We start from the raw sequence: 16,733 nt of genomic DNA on the forward strand, positions 1-16,733 counted from the left end.
AATGTCTGATGAGAGGGAACAAAAGTCACAATCGAGGATGTGCCTTTGGTGACCACAACGTAGTGAACAACGCTCTTCAGAGCAGAAACAAGAGAGAGGTGATGAGCATAAAGACTAAGGATAAAGCTTGGTAGCAACAACAACGTATTTACTGACCCAAGGGCAGAGTTTATAATGGGAAAAGGTGGAACATCCATAAGATAGGATCATGCATGTATGGGCTGTAGCAGCTGGTGATTGGAGAAGAAAGGAAGGAAAGGAGATTTGGATGTACTAACAACTAAAAAGGTCATACTCAAAATTGAATTCTAATTATTACTTCTATAGTATACATTGAACATTCTACTAAATATAATGATTTTTGTAATTGTAGCAAAAACTTATAAACAAAAATATAATCACAAATAAGAAATACAAAAAATTATATTCATGTGAAGACTGTATAAATCTTTATGTTGCTTCAATAAATATAAAAAATATATTTATATCTAAGGTATTACCTTTTCTCTTTAGTTCATGTTAAAAAAGATACATCAATATGACAATAACTATATGATAATATATTAGCCTGCTACCATTACATGACTAAATACAATTATTTATGCCTATTTATTTTGAAACAAAGCATCTAGATATTGGCATAAAAAAGCTAGCTACCCAAGTTATTTGCGCGGACCATCTTGCTAGTTCAATGACTTTAGAGCTAGAAGTCTAGAAGATGATCAACCGAAAATGGGACACTGAGACAGTGAACTCAACGCATGATGTTGAGCCCTACACTGTTTCCACTGCTCTGTAACACATCGAAGTTCATCCTGCATTAATTATATATGTAGTAATGTTTTGATGGTTCTGAAGGGCATTTCTTCTTCAATAAGAGACAACATCTTAAAGAAACGGAGATGCCTTTGAGAAATGTAAGTGAAGTGTAACAAAAAAACATGCAGTTGCATCAATATCAAACGGAATAAAACATTGCTAGCAGTGGAGGCGGAGCCTTATCCAGCTTAGCTTGCAGAAGAACAGAAGCATCAGCTTCACCCAAAGAAAAAAAGGCTCAAAGAAGACGTCTAGGTCTCTAGGATTTTTAAGCTAAAAAACAAAAGCATCCTGGAATGTGAAATATGGAGAACATCAGCGATTAACATGTGATGGACAGTCTACGGATACACCACACCAGTCAATCAGCCACATCGTTACTTGCAAGGTTACTACTGGTATAAACATCAATCAAGCTGGAGCTTGGCCGAATAGGACCCAAACCAAGTACTGTTAAGCCTACAATGCATGCATCAAAAACACGCAATCAACCTGCACAATGAAGCACTGATGCATACATACATCACAAGTAGATAATCCCAATTGGTAGCACATGATTCATCCAATTCTGTTCACTACACGAGCATTTCATGGTCAACTCCAATGTTCTTACAGGTACCATTCATGGATCGAACCATGGTCAGATAACAGAGTGTTCAATAAATTTCACAGGTTGCATAGGCTGATAGGCACGGGACTAGTGACCACCATATTTCCCCAAAAGAGAAGTAGCCAAGACACCAATACAAGGCTACACCAATACTGATGAAGTTAACATATAGAGGAGTAATTAATCACCATACAATGGTTAGAAACAGCACCTTCACCTTAGTCCCAAGGGAACAGCCACGTCGCAAGAATCATCTCATGCTTCCAGACCATCGGCAGAGGGGAAGAGACCTTGCCACTTTTCATGTTGTAGACACTGACAGAAGTGGTCTCCTCGTCAAAGGAGTACTCCTTGCAATAATTCTCCAGAACATCATCCAAGAAGAAGATTTGGTCACCTGGCACTCCATACTGAGACGCAGACATAACCCTAGAGCATGGTCGTCCAAGGAAAAGCATCTGATCATTGCCCAGCGTTGTCACATTCACCCACCGTGAGTGCTCAAAGTCAGCCTTGAACACCTCAAACTCACTCTGTTCAGCCATAACTGTCTCGCCTTCCAGTCTGCAGCAAACCTTCCTGCGTACCATCAGCAATGAGCCACCGGATTCAACTAGGTAGAGCTTCTTTTTGCCTGTAGCGTCACCAGGCATAATGGTCGAATACCATGGATCGCCACTGATGACCTGTCCAAATCGGGAGATCTGTGGATCACCGGTGGTTGGGTCTTGGCTGATGCTGACGATAAGGAGGTTCTCGTCATTAGCAAGGGCATAGAGCTTTCCCTGATAGAATGCCATATCTTCAAACAACTTGCAAGGGTCCTTGGCGCGTACCGACCATGAGGAAGCCCCTGGCTGGCACACTATAATCTGACTGTTTTGCCCAGCACCAGTGAGCGTAGAGCCAGCGAATGCAGCGACAAGGTTTGGCGAGCACATGATTATCTTATTTATCACGGGCATCTTCTTCGGGTCCTGGATATGCATCCAAGTAGCGTAAGGGTAGAACATACTGACCCCCGGAAGCTGAACATACTTAGCCGTCGCATTAGGGGGCCGGAGCCGGACGCGAGACAGAGGAGGCAGCGCCACGGTGGCCCCGGCGAAGGGGTCGACCAAGAAGCAGCCGTCGTCGCGCGGGAAGACGAGCCACCTGCCGCAGCAGGCGCTCTTGTAGCCGGCGCAGCCGAAGCCAGGGAAACGGAAGCGCTGGCAGTGGGGGAGGCTGTAGAAGGTGCCGTCCGGGAGCGCGAGCAGCGGCAGCGGCGGGGGCAGGGGCAGCTGCCGTGCGGCGGCGCACCACTGCGAGCACACGGCGGCGAAGCGGGCGCGGTCCGCGCGGGCCGGGAGGAGGCGGAGCACCATGCCGGCCAGGTCCCGCGGGATGTTCGCCCACGACGGCGGCTGCCTGGCGCGTGGCGTCGCGTCCGCCATCGTGCGCCCGCCGAGGCAAGTCCTGCAAAGAGCAGAGAGACACCAGAATACAATGCGAGCGTTAGTGCTACATCATCGCCGTGAACGGACGCGTCAGGATCTACGGAGAACGGGAGCGATACGGCGCGGCCTGCACGGGGGCAATGCGTCGAACACCTCGCGTGCATTGGCATGGCAATGCCAGTGCACGCGTCGATGCAAGAACTGCATTGGTGCGGCAATGGGGGCCAAGCAGTTTGTGTTAGTGCAGGAGGGAGGGGCGGGGGAAGTACCAGAAACCGACGCGGCGGAAGGTTGCGGCGACCGCGCGCGCAGGAAGACGGCGAGGCGAGCGCCGAGGGCGAGCCCCGCTCCTGCTGCTGCTCGGACGGGAGCAGCCGGGCGGAGTGGGAGTGGACGAGTGGTAGGCACTGTGGGGGTCTGGGAGACTGGGAGTGGGAGGGTGGGTAAGTGGGTTTGGCAAAGCTGGACAACAGGACAAGGTCACAAAAGGAGTCAAGGCCGAGAGACTTGGTGAGGCTGTCAGATGACCAAAGAGGTGCTTTGACTGAGTCATCCAAGCAATCGTTGTACGGTCGAGTGTACCAGCAACAGCGATGGCAAGAACATCGCATAGAGTGATCACTGATCCACTGATCAAGCCCCGAGCAGCAGACTACAAGTTCAAGAAAAATTCAAATCTTTTTTTTTTTTGGAATGGGCGCCGGTCGTCGGTCAAACGATATCCATTGAACGGATGCAGCTTTTGTTCGTCTTTGCAATGAAGCTGTTGAAAACGGAATGCTGAAAGAAAACAGAGCTATGAGCGGGGTTCACAGGATCCAGGACGATGTCAGGCTGCCAGCGATGAAGAGACGATGGTGAAACGTGAGGAAGGTTGAACAGCTTCTTCGGTTATATTGTTGCCTCAGAAGTTTGACTGAGCTATCGAGGACAGGTTAATACGCAAAGAACATACAAAGCAACTGCTTACCTACAAAGAAAGAATACAGCAGTACACTGGCCTACTGGGAAATGAACAGACAAACTAGTAGCTTGGCAAAAATAATTACTATCAGAAAGGTGATTTTGGGCATCATGTTTTACTCAAGCAGATATTAAAATCCTCCTGGTGCTATTTCAAGAAAAATGATGCATCTTATTCAAGAAATTGTAGTGATAGTTACTCAAGCGTTGAGAATACCTGGAACAGGAATGCATTATACAAACACATTGCCTTTACTGATTTTTGGGAACAACACACAAATACCTGGAATCCTGTAACAAGTAAGACAAACTGCCCAAAAACGCCTCTATATTACTATATACCAACTTCTTAAGGCCATGCCAGCAAAGGTACAGCAGTTGCAGTTTATATGCCATACAGATGCCCAAAGATATAAACCGATGCACCAGACAGTAGACACCATTTACATATTACTCCACTATCAGTACAAGCGACTTATGTTGCAGTATCCATTTGCTTGCATCAGCTCAAGTTTAGTGTACTATAATAATGCAAGGGAAATTAGTCTTATGTTTAGCTCAACTTTTGCTTGTAATAATGCCTTTGGCATGCCGTTTTAGTCTTCAGTTTAGCAGTATGGAAGAGGTTGTATCTGAACCAAAACTCATGTCACTTTTTCTTCCATGTCTCATCCCGGACGGTTATTTCCAATGCCTAGAAGATCCTGGGGAACACATTTACAACAAGAATGATTAAACCTTCACATATCGTTTGATTTCATATAATAAAACACAAACTGTGCATTTTGAATTTTGAACTAGAATATGATGGGCATGGTTCAAACCTACTTCCAAGGATTTTTCCAACCACAGAAATCATGTTGTTTTACATGGATATTGGAAAAACTAGTACTCTAGAGTCTAGAGAAAATACAGTGAAACAATGTAACACATGCACATGCACACACTCGAAATATAACCAGTAAAAGTTCATGCTAATCCATCATGTCAATAGACAATGTTGGAGATTACATTCACATACAGTGTTCATTTCTGCAAGATTCCTGTGACCTTGGGTAATAATGATTTTACTAAAGATCTATAGGGAAAACATTACCATCTCCTACAAAATGGGGCATTATCTCATAATGCTGTTTTGGTTGTAAACACACCTCATGCCCAACACAATACTTATCCATGATACAAGATTGATCGCTCTACAAGATAGTGACATTCTTTCTTGGACGATTGGAAACAGACCATCTGCTCACCCCCTTTCTACTTTTGTTAAATTCTAGCATCAATAGTTGTGAAATAGAATCGCAACATGTAAATGACACAGAAGGTGGAGAAGTTCTGAAGCCTTCCATACCTGGCAAGCCTTGTTCTTAGCTCTGGTTTCAGCTGTACTAGGAATATCATGGTTTGGTTTGTTAAACCTTTTCTCTCGCCGATCACATGAGCCCCAACCATCTGAGAACCTGCCACCACTTTAAATACAAAAATGAAGAAGAAAAGTTAATAGTGCTTAATAAATAACATACTAAAAGAAGCAGAAAGGGCAGGCAAGCTTTACAGAAAATAATTCTTGATTTCATTAAGTGACATACAGCATTGACGCTCGAACAAGAAATTCAGCACGCTTGACATTGCGGTCTTCATCAAACTCGATGGAGCGATCCTTGATTTCAAACGAGATATTGAAGAAGCAAGATATTTTTCTCCACCCTGAAAAGCTAGACAAGTAAGCACCACGATGGTTTCATCAACACATCACAACTCATAGTAACAGTAGCGTAAAGTTAAGGACCTGATTTCTTGATGTATGAATTCCCACTGATAGAAGTGTAGTCGCTTTTCTCCAAAATCTGTAACCAAACAGGGAAATCATGAATATAAGGTGAAGCAGCTATACTAATATTCGTTGTCATAAATCTAGGTGAAGCAGCTATACTAGGTTGTGTTCTTGAGAAGACAATTTCCCAGTACATAAACATGACCAGAATACTTGCATTACGCAAGTATAATCGTATGCCACTTGTCTATCCACCCATCGATGCCATCTTTTGTTTTCCAATTTGACAGCGCATTGATCTGATTAACAGATTTCTCTTACTAAAACTAGTTCATATAATAGCATAATTTCTAAGATCAGAATTGTATGCTGGAATTTTCAAAAGCAGGAAAGATGCTGGATCCCAGGCTGTCCACATGTAGTCATACCGAGACAATGAACATTAGTATCCATCAAGGAACAATTCTACAGCAGGTTGATAATCAAGTTTCTTGCTCCGTTTCCACAAGTAGCCTTACCGACACGATGAACATGGCAAATCTTAAAAGACAAAATAATGCAAAATCGGGTGCAGAAATCACATATGCAGTGCATAAATTGTTACTGAACAAAGTTACCTTGTTGGAGTACATAAGTTTGACATATGGTTTTTCCTAACAAGCAAATAAAATTTAGGCTAGACCATCTACACAATCACACAGATATTAACTGTATTTAACACATTATAAAACAGCTAAGTAACTACAAAACTAACAGGGGGTCACTCCATTTAGTGGTAGGCTGGTAGCCAATTGAGTCTACTGGATATGTTTCGATATTGTAAGATGCTGAAACAACTCTAGCTTGACTATTAGCTTGCTGATTGTTCGTGATCCTCAATAAACACACTGCTCATTTGCATCCAAACCCCAATGCAATGGTAGTTATGCAAATTACAATTCCAGCTAAGAGGCTCGCATCTCGGTAATTATGCAATTACAGTTTAGTATTTATAAAAAATGGGTCTGATGAAGCTTTCTCGGTAACTAAATCTCAAAATTAGTCTCTATAGCTTGCAAATTGCAAGTAAACGAGGAGCAGTAGTGTGATTTGACGGGTTAATGTAACAATGGACCGATCACGCAGGCACGGCAGGTAGAGAGGGGGAGGGAGGAGGAGATCGCACCGAGAGGGCTACTTCCTGGTACTTTCTGAAGTTGGCCACGGAGAGGGAGGGCAGCAAGCAGCCGTCGGCGGGGATGGGGCCCCGAATTCCCCAGGGCTCAGGGATCGGGCTATCGACGACTACGAGCCGGCTCCTGGCGGCCGCCGCGGCGTCGGGTGTACCGCAGGGAGAGGCGTGAGCCTGGGGCGGGGGTAGAGGCAGGGGCACCGGCCCGGGCGGCGGCGGCGTGGCGTAGGAGGCGGAGGCGAGCCGCGGAGACTTGAACGGGCGGGCGGGCTGCAGCACCTCGCCGCGGTGTTCCTCGTCGCCGGAGGCGCAGCGGACGCGGGAGGCCCGGGCGGCGGCGGAGTCGACGGCGGCCCAGAGTGCGGCGGAGTCGAGGTCGCCGTCGTCCATGTCGTGCTGGTTCTGCTGAGCCGTTGCCGTGGAGGAATGGAATTGGTTGGGGTTGGGGATTTTGAATTCGGAAGAGGAATGGTTGGAATTGGAACTAATGATCGATCGCTTGGCTGGGCCTATCTTTGAGCCCAGCCCACGTAACCCATCGTAATGCAACAAGTAGCCCATGATATGTCATAATCCTTAATCCATACATACTCCGTACTTGAACTCGAACAGGTTGATCAAAATCCCGAAATTTCTCAGTTGGATTGGTGTCCGAAGAGAGAGCGTTTGTGCTAGCGTACCGACGGAAGGACGACCGACGAGGGATTAAGCACGGCCGGCGAAGGGTTTTAGAGCGGCCGGCGGGGAATCAGTTCGCAGATGGAGATGCTCAAGGCCCTGCTGCAGGTGCGCGAGTGGCAGGGCCGCCTCCGCAACGAGCGCGCCTCGGCCTCGACCGCCGCGTCCAAGGTCCTCCGATCCTCGCCTCCCTCTCCTGGCCCCTTTCCTTTTCCGTGTATGTATCCCCCCCTTCAATCTCGTGCGTGAGCTCGGTCGGGGTCGGATCTGCGGTTGGGAGTTGATGATCGATCGGGGGTTCAGTTCACTCTCGCCTCGCGCGGTCCGTGGAGTTTTTTCGATTGATCGGCATCGTATTGTTCTGAGAACCGCTTGCGCTTGTGTTTCCGCAGAGGCGCCGAGGGAGGAGAAGAAGGTGGAAAAGGCCATCAGGGAGGCTGCCAAACGCAACGACATGGCCTCTGTCAAGGTGCGCTGAGTCTCATCTTATTCTTGTTCAAGCAAACACTGCACTGGGACCGATGCTTGGTGAACCTTTTATTAGATTAAACTGACCGGTAAATGCCAAATGTTCAAGTTCCTCGCTTCCACTCCTCAGTTCTCATGGGAAGTTGGGAACCCGTGCTTTCTGGTGCCCTGCATTTATATTGATTCTATATGCATTATAAGGATTTGAATTCTGATTGATCCCAATGTTGATTTCTTACCAGTAAGTGCAAATGATCTTGTATACCCTACTTTTACAATTGGCTTCCTATTTGTTTGCATGTGCCAGACTCTAGCTAAGGAATTGGTGAGATCAAGACGTGCTCTGAGCCGCCTTTATGAAAACAAGGCTCACATAAGTTCAGTGTTCATGCGGCTTGGAGAAATTATTGGTACGAGTTATTGTTTTTTTATGAGCTCCTGGAAGGATAAGTACCTGAAAGTACCAAGTAATTTCTCTAGACAATATCCAATTGCATGAATTTCCCAGTCATCAACAGTTACTTAAGTTGTTAGGAAATATGACTGCTCTTCATCCACTAATACATGAATGCCACTGAATTATTTAACCTGTTTCTTGAATCTAGTTTGCATCATCAATATTTTTCGCTTTTGCTCGAGGGTTTACTTTTATAAACTTGAGTCTACTGGGAGAAGCTTCTGGATGGAATGAGCGAGCAGCTACAATACATGGTCTGTCTTAAGAATCATGTGTTTACTTCACCATAGAAACTTCTGCAATACTATTTGATTATGAGTGCATAATTCCAATCAGTTTTGGTGTTTTAAGTGAGTGCATGATTGTTGGATCATATGGACTTTTTATTGCTAGAGTTAAATTTCTTGTAAATTCTTAAACTTCAATCCATCAGCCAATCAAATACCGTGGCACTTCATATCTTTATCAGTATTCAAATCTTCATTTGGGTGGATCAAAATATTTGTGTAGTTTATCAGAATACTTCTAAGTGGATTGATTCTTAAGAGCCTTTCATCTGTTATTGAAGCTTGACATATCTGAACTCAAAAGTAATTTTCTCTTACATTTTGTATGAACTCAAAATTATGTTACTGTGAACTACAGGAACTAAAAGAACTACCGAGTGTTTGTCAAAGAGTGCTGAAGTTATGAACATTGTTAACGATCTAATGAAAGCTCCAGAACTGGCTGGTACAATGCAGCAATTCGGCAAAGAAATGCTGAAGGTAATGTATGTAGTGATTTTAGCTGTGCTTAAACGTCTGCAGCCAGCACTTTTATTTGCATCTTTAGTTCAAAGTCTGTGAATCCTGCATTGAGGAAATCTTTATGTTCATGAGACAGTTGCCAGATTGATCTTTAGACCTTGGAACTTCTATCTAACCATTCTTAGTTTGGTATCATTTAGGTGGAGGTAATGGAAGAGATGGTTAATGAAATAGTTGATTCAGCTTTAGATTCCGAGGATCTAGAAGATGAAATTGAAGAGGAGGTTGACAAGGTTCTTGCGGCACTAGGAGCGGAAATTGCCTCACGGCTTCCAGCCGCTCAGAGGATAAAGCAAGGTTCAATGAGCAGGGTTCCAGGACAACAGGTAGCCAGGTAGGTGCTTTGCCCTATATTTGTTTGCATGTTCAGATTGTGTATAAACCATAACAGTGGAAAAAGGTTAGCAATGGCTAACAAGAAGCTATTGTCTTGGGTTTTCTGAATCTACTTACTGAACGCCATGGTAAAAAAACTGATCCATATGTTTATAATAAAGTTCAATCATCTTATACACCCAAAATGTACAGCCTAACTAGCTTGAATAGTGATCACTGTGAATTTCATTACTTTATCTGTAAGTACATCGTTTATATATTTTGCAGCAACAAACTATCGATGAGGGTATCAATGGTGGCCAGGAAGATATAGAAGAGAAGAGAGCAAGGTTTGCTAAAGTGAGGACATGAACGATGACCATGTGACCTTCTAACCCAACTCAAGGAATTCAATTCTTGAGATGTGTAATATAGCCTTGTACGATTGTATGTCAGATTATGACAAGTAGTAACTAGTAAGATCTCATCGATGCTTGATGTGTGGATCCAGCAGCTATTATAAAGAAGTTTGATGTGGCATCCACATATCTGATTACGGAAAATTGTTTGCCACCAACACTGGAAGGTGGTTATTGCATGGGCGTCCATTAGAAACCAAACTCATGGATGCTTGTCTTCTCCATGGCCAACAGGCGGAAAAAATCATAATGTCAGAACCATCACATCCAACCAATCACGTAAGAGCAGAAATGCCAAGAGTTTTCAACCCACGATATACCAAATCCATATCTACACTATCGTCAGATAAAATTTCAGAGATTATACTATATTTGTCAAACAAGTTCCTCTGCGATGTAGGAGTAGCAGTTGCACTTCTTTCAGCTGATATTAAACCTGCCCTTGGCAGTGTGACGCCAATGAATACCTTATAGAGTTTAGCACGTTGATGCTTGTTGCTAGTTAAACTCCATCAATTACCTGAAGTACCTCTCCAACTCAAATTGTAGGTCGTTTTGACATTTATAGATTTATAGTTTTTATTATGCATCTAGGTATTGTGCATATCTACTCCCTCCGTTCCAAATTATAGGCCGTTTTGGCTTTTCTAGATTCATAGTATTTAATATGTATCTAGACATAAACATATATCTAGGTGCATAGCTAAAACTATGCACCTAGAAAAGCCAAAACGACCTATAAATTGGAACGAAGGGAGTAGATGAATAGCAAAAGTTATGAACATATAAATACCAAAATGACCTATAATTTGGGATAGAGGGATAGCCTAGACAAATCATAACACCAGAAAGTATAGTACTGTCAAATAACAACCAAAGACGGAAGTGTCACATGAAAGGAAGCAAATCAGAAAAGGAAATCTCTGCTCTATTTCTCCATGCTCACCAGCTCAACTTCCATTAGGAACTTCAGAGATAAAAGTACACAAAATTGGCTATAGTAGAACATGATAATCATAAAACAACTATGTGGAATTAGATTCAACTTTGCATGATGAGTTTAAGTTTTGCAAATAGGAAGACTTGTTGAGACCTTACTGATGATGAAGAAGATCCACTTAATTTTCTCATATTTGAATTGGAGACAATATTACACCGATGCATATACGAATATATTATTTAATGCTGGACATGTACAGTTGGTTATAGATCTGTTCTCAATTTTAAAGTTATCTAAATTCAAAATTAACTTGAAACACATTCATTTCTCAAGAAGACAAGTTTGTGAAAACTGAAAGGGAGCTGGTAAGTAGCATCGCGGTGTTGTCAAGCATCGGGGGCAAATTCATAATCAGTGATTAATTGTAAGAAATTCAATATTTAGATGGATGTCCAGCACGACATAGCGCATGATAGTAAAAAAAATCATTTGCTACCATCACCGAAGGATTAATAATTTAATATGCATCCCTTACAATTTGCAAGCATACATAGCTAGGTTTCAACACCAGCGTATTGCAATTGCAATGAGGCAGCCAAGTGACGATGCATCAAGCCCCATGGCCCTGAGCTCTATGTCTTCCCCTGCGCACAGACACACAAAGTCCTAGCGTTGCCGTTGGTGTGGTCATGTTCTTCTAGGTGAGGTTCTGACTTGAACGGGTGCCGATCCGCACGTGGACTCCTAACACCATCGAAAGTATGAATGGGAGGTTGTGCACTCTCGAGTGCATTGAAACCAACATACCACCTGGTAGACATGTAATAAGAATCATCGACTTTCTTGGTCTGGGCATGGACGTCGAACCCCATAACTCTATCCTAAAAAAAATGTGGTTCATCTTGACCAACGGCAACATGAATGAATACTCTTCGCTGCTGATTTCTGCAGCTTTGCCACATCATTGGCAGCAAGGCGTTTTGAGTGGACCCACAACTACGCAAACGCTTCGATCAACTTCGGTGACCACAAATGCTCTTTCATGTTGGGTTTGGCTATTGGAAACTGAGCTCACAGGTGCACCTCTTCTTCGTTGATAGCAAGAAGAATCTATAACCTCGAAATCATCACATCCAAACAATCACAAGATCATCAAGAGCATGCAAATACATGGAGTTTTAAACCCATCACATATTGAATCCAAGCATAAACATTGTCAAATGATTTTTTTTAAACCTCAAAACAACAGAAAAAACTCCAAGGGTACCATACAGCCAAAGGTATTAATATTACACCATTTTTTTCATTACACAAGTTCTATCAAATGCCAGGAAACGGGTGGCGTTGTGGGGGTGGGAGGGACCACCCATTACGGATTTCTTTCAGAAAAGATGGATGTTGACACTGAAGCAGCGGCAGAATCTTTGCTAGATAATCTCTAGTCATCTTCATCACTCGAAGTATCCTGCACATATCATAAAAATTAAATTTCCAAATATATCGATATTTTTTTAGATGGCCAAAGGTTAAAATATGGATGTTTAAGAAAAATATCACTTTTTTTGCAAGAGAGAAATGACACAGCTGGGTCGGCCGCCCTGGTCCTTGACTAGTTGAAAACATAAAAGTAGCATACTAATAAAATTAGCGAAGATGCCCATGGAAACTACTGATTACTCAATTAATAAGCGAACAATATAATAGGATTTAGTAAGCTGGTCATCAATTCAAACAAGAAAAGAAGATACTGCTTTTACAGTAGAGAAGGATTGGAAAAAAGCATGCATGGTCCATTCATTGTACTAGAATGCATAATTTAGCTATTACTCAATGCAACCATCAACATACTGTGAAATCATCATAAACAACACTCACAGAGCTAATAACTTAATTTAATAGCATTTCAGGGGAAAACAGCCCAACAGTTAGTGATAAATCACCAAGTTTAGTTATGGCTATATAAATATGATAAAGTATAGCATGTCTTGTTACCTCTACGATTTCCGAATCCGAATCATTCATGCTAGACTCTTGGACATGATAATAGTTAAAAATATTAAATTTCACTGAAGGATGAGCTATTAAAATGCTGGGGATTTCCTTGAATGCACTGCATTCTAATGAGAATTTTTGATAGAACTTCAAGGTCACTCCTTCAAGCATTGTCGCCCTTCTGGTTATCACTTTCAACAAATCAACTTCATGATCATCTCCACTGAATCCCTCCACTTCTACTTCTTTGAGATTGATCAAGGTGATACTTTGACTTCTCCAATTCCTAGGCTGGTCACAAGGGCAACTTGCAGGGCATGTTCCTCTGCGTTTTCTCTCCTAAAACAAAATGAAGTATGGTAATGATGTTTCACAACATCATCGAATCTCAAGCATATAACTAGAACCACTGCATCTGTTATGAATATATCAATAAGTAACAAAATACCTGACGTCGATTTAACACGATCTTAAGCCTTTGTATAGAGGTACAAAACCGAAGTACTTCCAACACCACCGCTCCATAAACATGCCGTCCTGTTGTAATATCCAGCTCCAAAATAGAAATTCTTCTTAGGCCCCGTTTGGATCATTGGAATTGAATTCCATCCTAATAATCATAATTTAGACACAAATTAATTAAGCTAATATAATTGTATGTGGAATATAGTTGCATATTATAGTTGGTGATATGGGAGAGATACTTGTATGCTGCACTTCTACTATAGAGAAGCGAATCTAAAAGCGTGCTATAAGAATTGAATTCCATTCTAATAACCATAATCTATAGAATCAATTTCCATCTCCCACCCCATGAATTTAAGATAGGCTTATATCTAAACTTTGGAAAGTTGTAGAATGCCACATTCCAACATAAATTAGCCTACTCCATTAAATAGATTCCAATTCCTTGGACCCAAACGGGACCTTACTGGAATTCGAGATATATCACATCCAAAGCTGCGGAAGACATTTCTAGCATAACGCTGCAACAATTTAAACGTACACCGTAAGAGATATGCTTAGTTATAACATGCAGTTGGGAACTGAGCAGGAGAACACACGTACACTTCTCCCCATCTTCAGCAAGAGGATGTTGTCATGGGGACGTTGCTGCAGCTGCAAACATGAGCTTTCCCCATTGCTTGCTAGATGTGTGCGCCCATGAGGCTCTACTGTCTTCAATTTCAGGGACCACAGGCGCCATAATGCACCAAACGAAGATGGACACCACCACTGCCATGATAGATCATCCAGCAATGGTGCCGAGAAGGACAAGCTGAATTCATCTTCAGTTCCTTCATTAGAAGCAAACCTCAACTTCTTAAGCTTAGGGGTCACAATGTCGACAACCCGAAGATTCGAAAGGGTATACACATCTAGCTCCTCTAGTGAGTTCGAGTGGACCTTTATCGAGTCAAGCGGCCCACAGGAAATCTTAAGCTTGCGCAGCTTAGGGCAGCAGGGAAGCAAACCACCGAGGTCAATGTTGCAGAAAATGAGGTATAGGGTCTCAAGCTTTGTGAAATCTCCTGTTGGGAGGAGTGTGGTCTCCAATGGAGGAAAAGATAGCTTTATCGAGGTGGCACGATCAAAGACGGGCAGTTCAATGGGAACTGAAGTATCTGCGTGTTCGTCCATAAAGAACACGGCATGAAGGTTGGCTGGTTTAACAGGTGCAGCGGCACGGAGAATTGAGGAGACGCCGGCTGCTGAGAGTTTGTGGTGGATCTGGAGGTAGATGTTCAGGGACCCCGCAGGGCCGACAACCTGATGGAGCGCTGCAATAAGTGGGTCGGGTGCGATGTTGTGGAAGTCAAGCTTAGGGAGGCGTCTCCAGAGGCCTTTCCAGTTGCTAGATAGCAGGCTCATGCTGGCAGCAGCTCGGGCGCAATCTAGGTGAGAGACAATCTTTAGGCGTAGGTCATCAGGCAAGGCACTGATGTGGTCTGCTCCTTCAGTGCGGCGCCGTGTTCGGGGGCTCCGACGGAGAAGCCCTGCACGGCAGCAAGGAGATATCAACTGGTTGTCTCGACACTCCCGGCACGCACCACCATCCGGATTCATCTCGCATATGCAACCCCAAGTCTCCCGGCTGCCGAGCCGGAGACACGGTAGGGTGGTGACGGCGGTGGCAACCTACAGATCAAATGTTAGAATGAAGAATTTGCCAAATTGTATCTATACTTACAAATTTGATTTTCTTACCTGCCCGATTTGTGGTGAGATCCACGGCTTGTTCCCTAACTTTAGTGTGGTTTCGACGAGATCTGCATACGGGGAAGTGAGGTGCAACGGATTTGTGGTGGTTGGCAGCCTACGGTGCGGGGACCACAGATCCGATTTTGCACTCTGACTTGTGACGCGATTTGGATGCTTCAACGAGATTTGAGTTGGGATGGTGGGAGAGGCGGTGGCAACCTACCGGGTCAACTGTTAGAATGAAGAATTTGCCATAATTGTATTCATACATACTCTGATTTTGTTACCTGCCCGATTTGCGATAAGATCCGCAGCCGGTTTGTTCTCTAACTTTGATGTGGCTCCGACGAGATCTGCATCTGGAGATGAGGTGCAACAGTTTTGTGGTGTTCGGCGATTGGCAAGGGAAGTATCACCAGATCTGATTTTGCACTCTCACTTGTGGTGCGATTTATGCTTAGGGAACCTTCTCTAACTTCAACGGTGCTTCAACAAGATTTAAGTTTGGAGTTGGTGGTGGAGGCGGGCATATGTGCGGTGGTAGGCTACAGCTGACGGCGCCGCCATAGTGTCGCCAGATCTGGTCAGGGACCTGCGGAGACGAGGAAAGAGGGTAGGTGAGGGACGAAAGTCTAGGATGATATAGATATTTATGTTATTAAGAAATAAATTATAGACAAAAAGAGAAACAGCTTTCCATGTGTCTGTGGGCCGAAAAGAATAAATCAAGAACGGGATATTGCGATTTATATCATTGGACTAAAAAAAATAGTCTGATAACCAAGGCTACTATTATTGGGCCCCAAACGATATGATAACCAAGCCTAAATATTGACCAGGCCCAAAACCGGCCCCATTTTGCTTGTAGTACAGTACTAAATATACTCCTGAAGTTAGGAGCATCTACTCTTGTTCTTTCTGATTCCCGGCATTGCTTAGGTTTCCGTATCAATTCGTTAACTTGCGTTATTTAAGGCATAAATGATATGGTGACTAAATGTTTATTTTTTCCTTTATTGTTTGACCATCAAAAGTTTCTGGACCATGCTACCATAAGTTACTTTAAATTGTAAGTAATGTTAATTCAAATATATATATATATATATATTTGAATTAACATTACTTACAATTTAAAGCCAACACCATTAGACAGATTTAAGACAAAGTCTACGCATGATTTTCATATATCTAAAAAAAGTTCTAAACGGAACTTTGACTATATAGGCACACATAATCTAAAGGTAGCAAGTTATGCCCAAAGAAATAAAGCATCAATTAAGGACTTTTATTTTGTTTTCCGCGGGATTTTTTCATTCACATATATTGGACACAGTCATGGATATCATTTGTTATGAAAAAGGAGCAAATAAATTAATGAACAGCTTATTGGCAAAAAAGAACTACCCATTTCAAACTTCATAGCCATGCCAAACTTTGTCTCTTTTTCGCCAATTATAGTCCTTTTTCGCGCCTGTTTGTTATTTGGGAAAATATCATAAGAAAACCACACCACACTTGCAGTCTTGATACACTCTCTATCCCCAGTCCACCAGCATCAAACTTTAACTTGATAGTCTGTTTCCAGAATCAAATTGGGAAAGCAAGGGTCTCAGTCCTTAACACGCGTTGACCGTATCCCTAGCAAGGGCATGGGCAGGGCCTCAGTCCTCATCATAT

The 16,733-nt window shown here is 43.1% G+C and overlaps 3 protein-coding genes across 3 annotated transcripts; 1 reads left to right on the top strand and 2 right to left on the bottom strand.

The window, feature by feature from the left end:
* Positions 1-1,376: 1,376 nt before the first annotated feature.
* Positions 1,377-3,266, bottom strand: LOC101768350 (F-box protein At2g26160). The gene is made up of 2 exons (XM_004959617.3): positions 3,138-3,266; positions 1,377-2,887 (listed from the first exon to the last, which is right to left on the bottom strand). Exon 2 carries the CDS (start codon positions 2,863-2,865, stop codon positions 1,648-1,650), a length of 1,218 nt encoding a protein of 405 aa, XP_004959674.1. The 5' UTR covers positions 2,866-2,887; positions 3,138-3,266; the 3' UTR covers positions 1,377-1,647.
* A 798-nt stretch (positions 3,267-4,064) lies between these two features.
* On the bottom strand, positions 4,065-7,202 carry LOC101760475. The gene is made up of 5 exons (XM_012843442.2): positions 6,771-7,202; positions 5,621-5,678; positions 5,421-5,538; positions 5,183-5,300; positions 4,065-4,535 (listed from the first exon to the last, which is right to left on the bottom strand). Exons 1-5 carry the CDS (start codon positions 7,164-7,166, stop codon positions 4,500-4,502), a joined length of 726 nt encoding a protein of 241 aa, XP_012698896.1. The 5' UTR covers positions 7,167-7,202; the 3' UTR covers positions 4,065-4,499.
* Positions 7,203-7,535: 333 nt separating this feature from the next.
* LOC101768749 (vacuolar protein sorting-associated protein 24 homolog 1) lies at positions 7,536-9,875 on the top strand. The gene is made up of 6 exons (XM_004959618.1): positions 7,536-7,625; positions 7,849-7,923; positions 8,230-8,332; positions 9,025-9,146; positions 9,329-9,514; positions 9,792-9,875. The coding sequence occupies exons 1-6, from the start codon at positions 7,536-7,538 to the stop codon at positions 9,873-9,875; spliced, it is 660 nt and encodes a 219-aa protein (XP_004959675.1).
* Positions 9,876-16,733: the final 6,858 nt, after the last annotated feature.

The sequence above is a fragment of the Setaria italica genome, chromosome II, assembly GCF_000263155.2.
Source record: "Setaria italica strain Yugu1 chromosome II, Setaria_italica_v2.0, whole genome shotgun sequence".
Lineage (NCBI taxonomy): Eukaryota > Viridiplantae > Streptophyta > Magnoliopsida > Poales > Poaceae > Setaria > Setaria italica.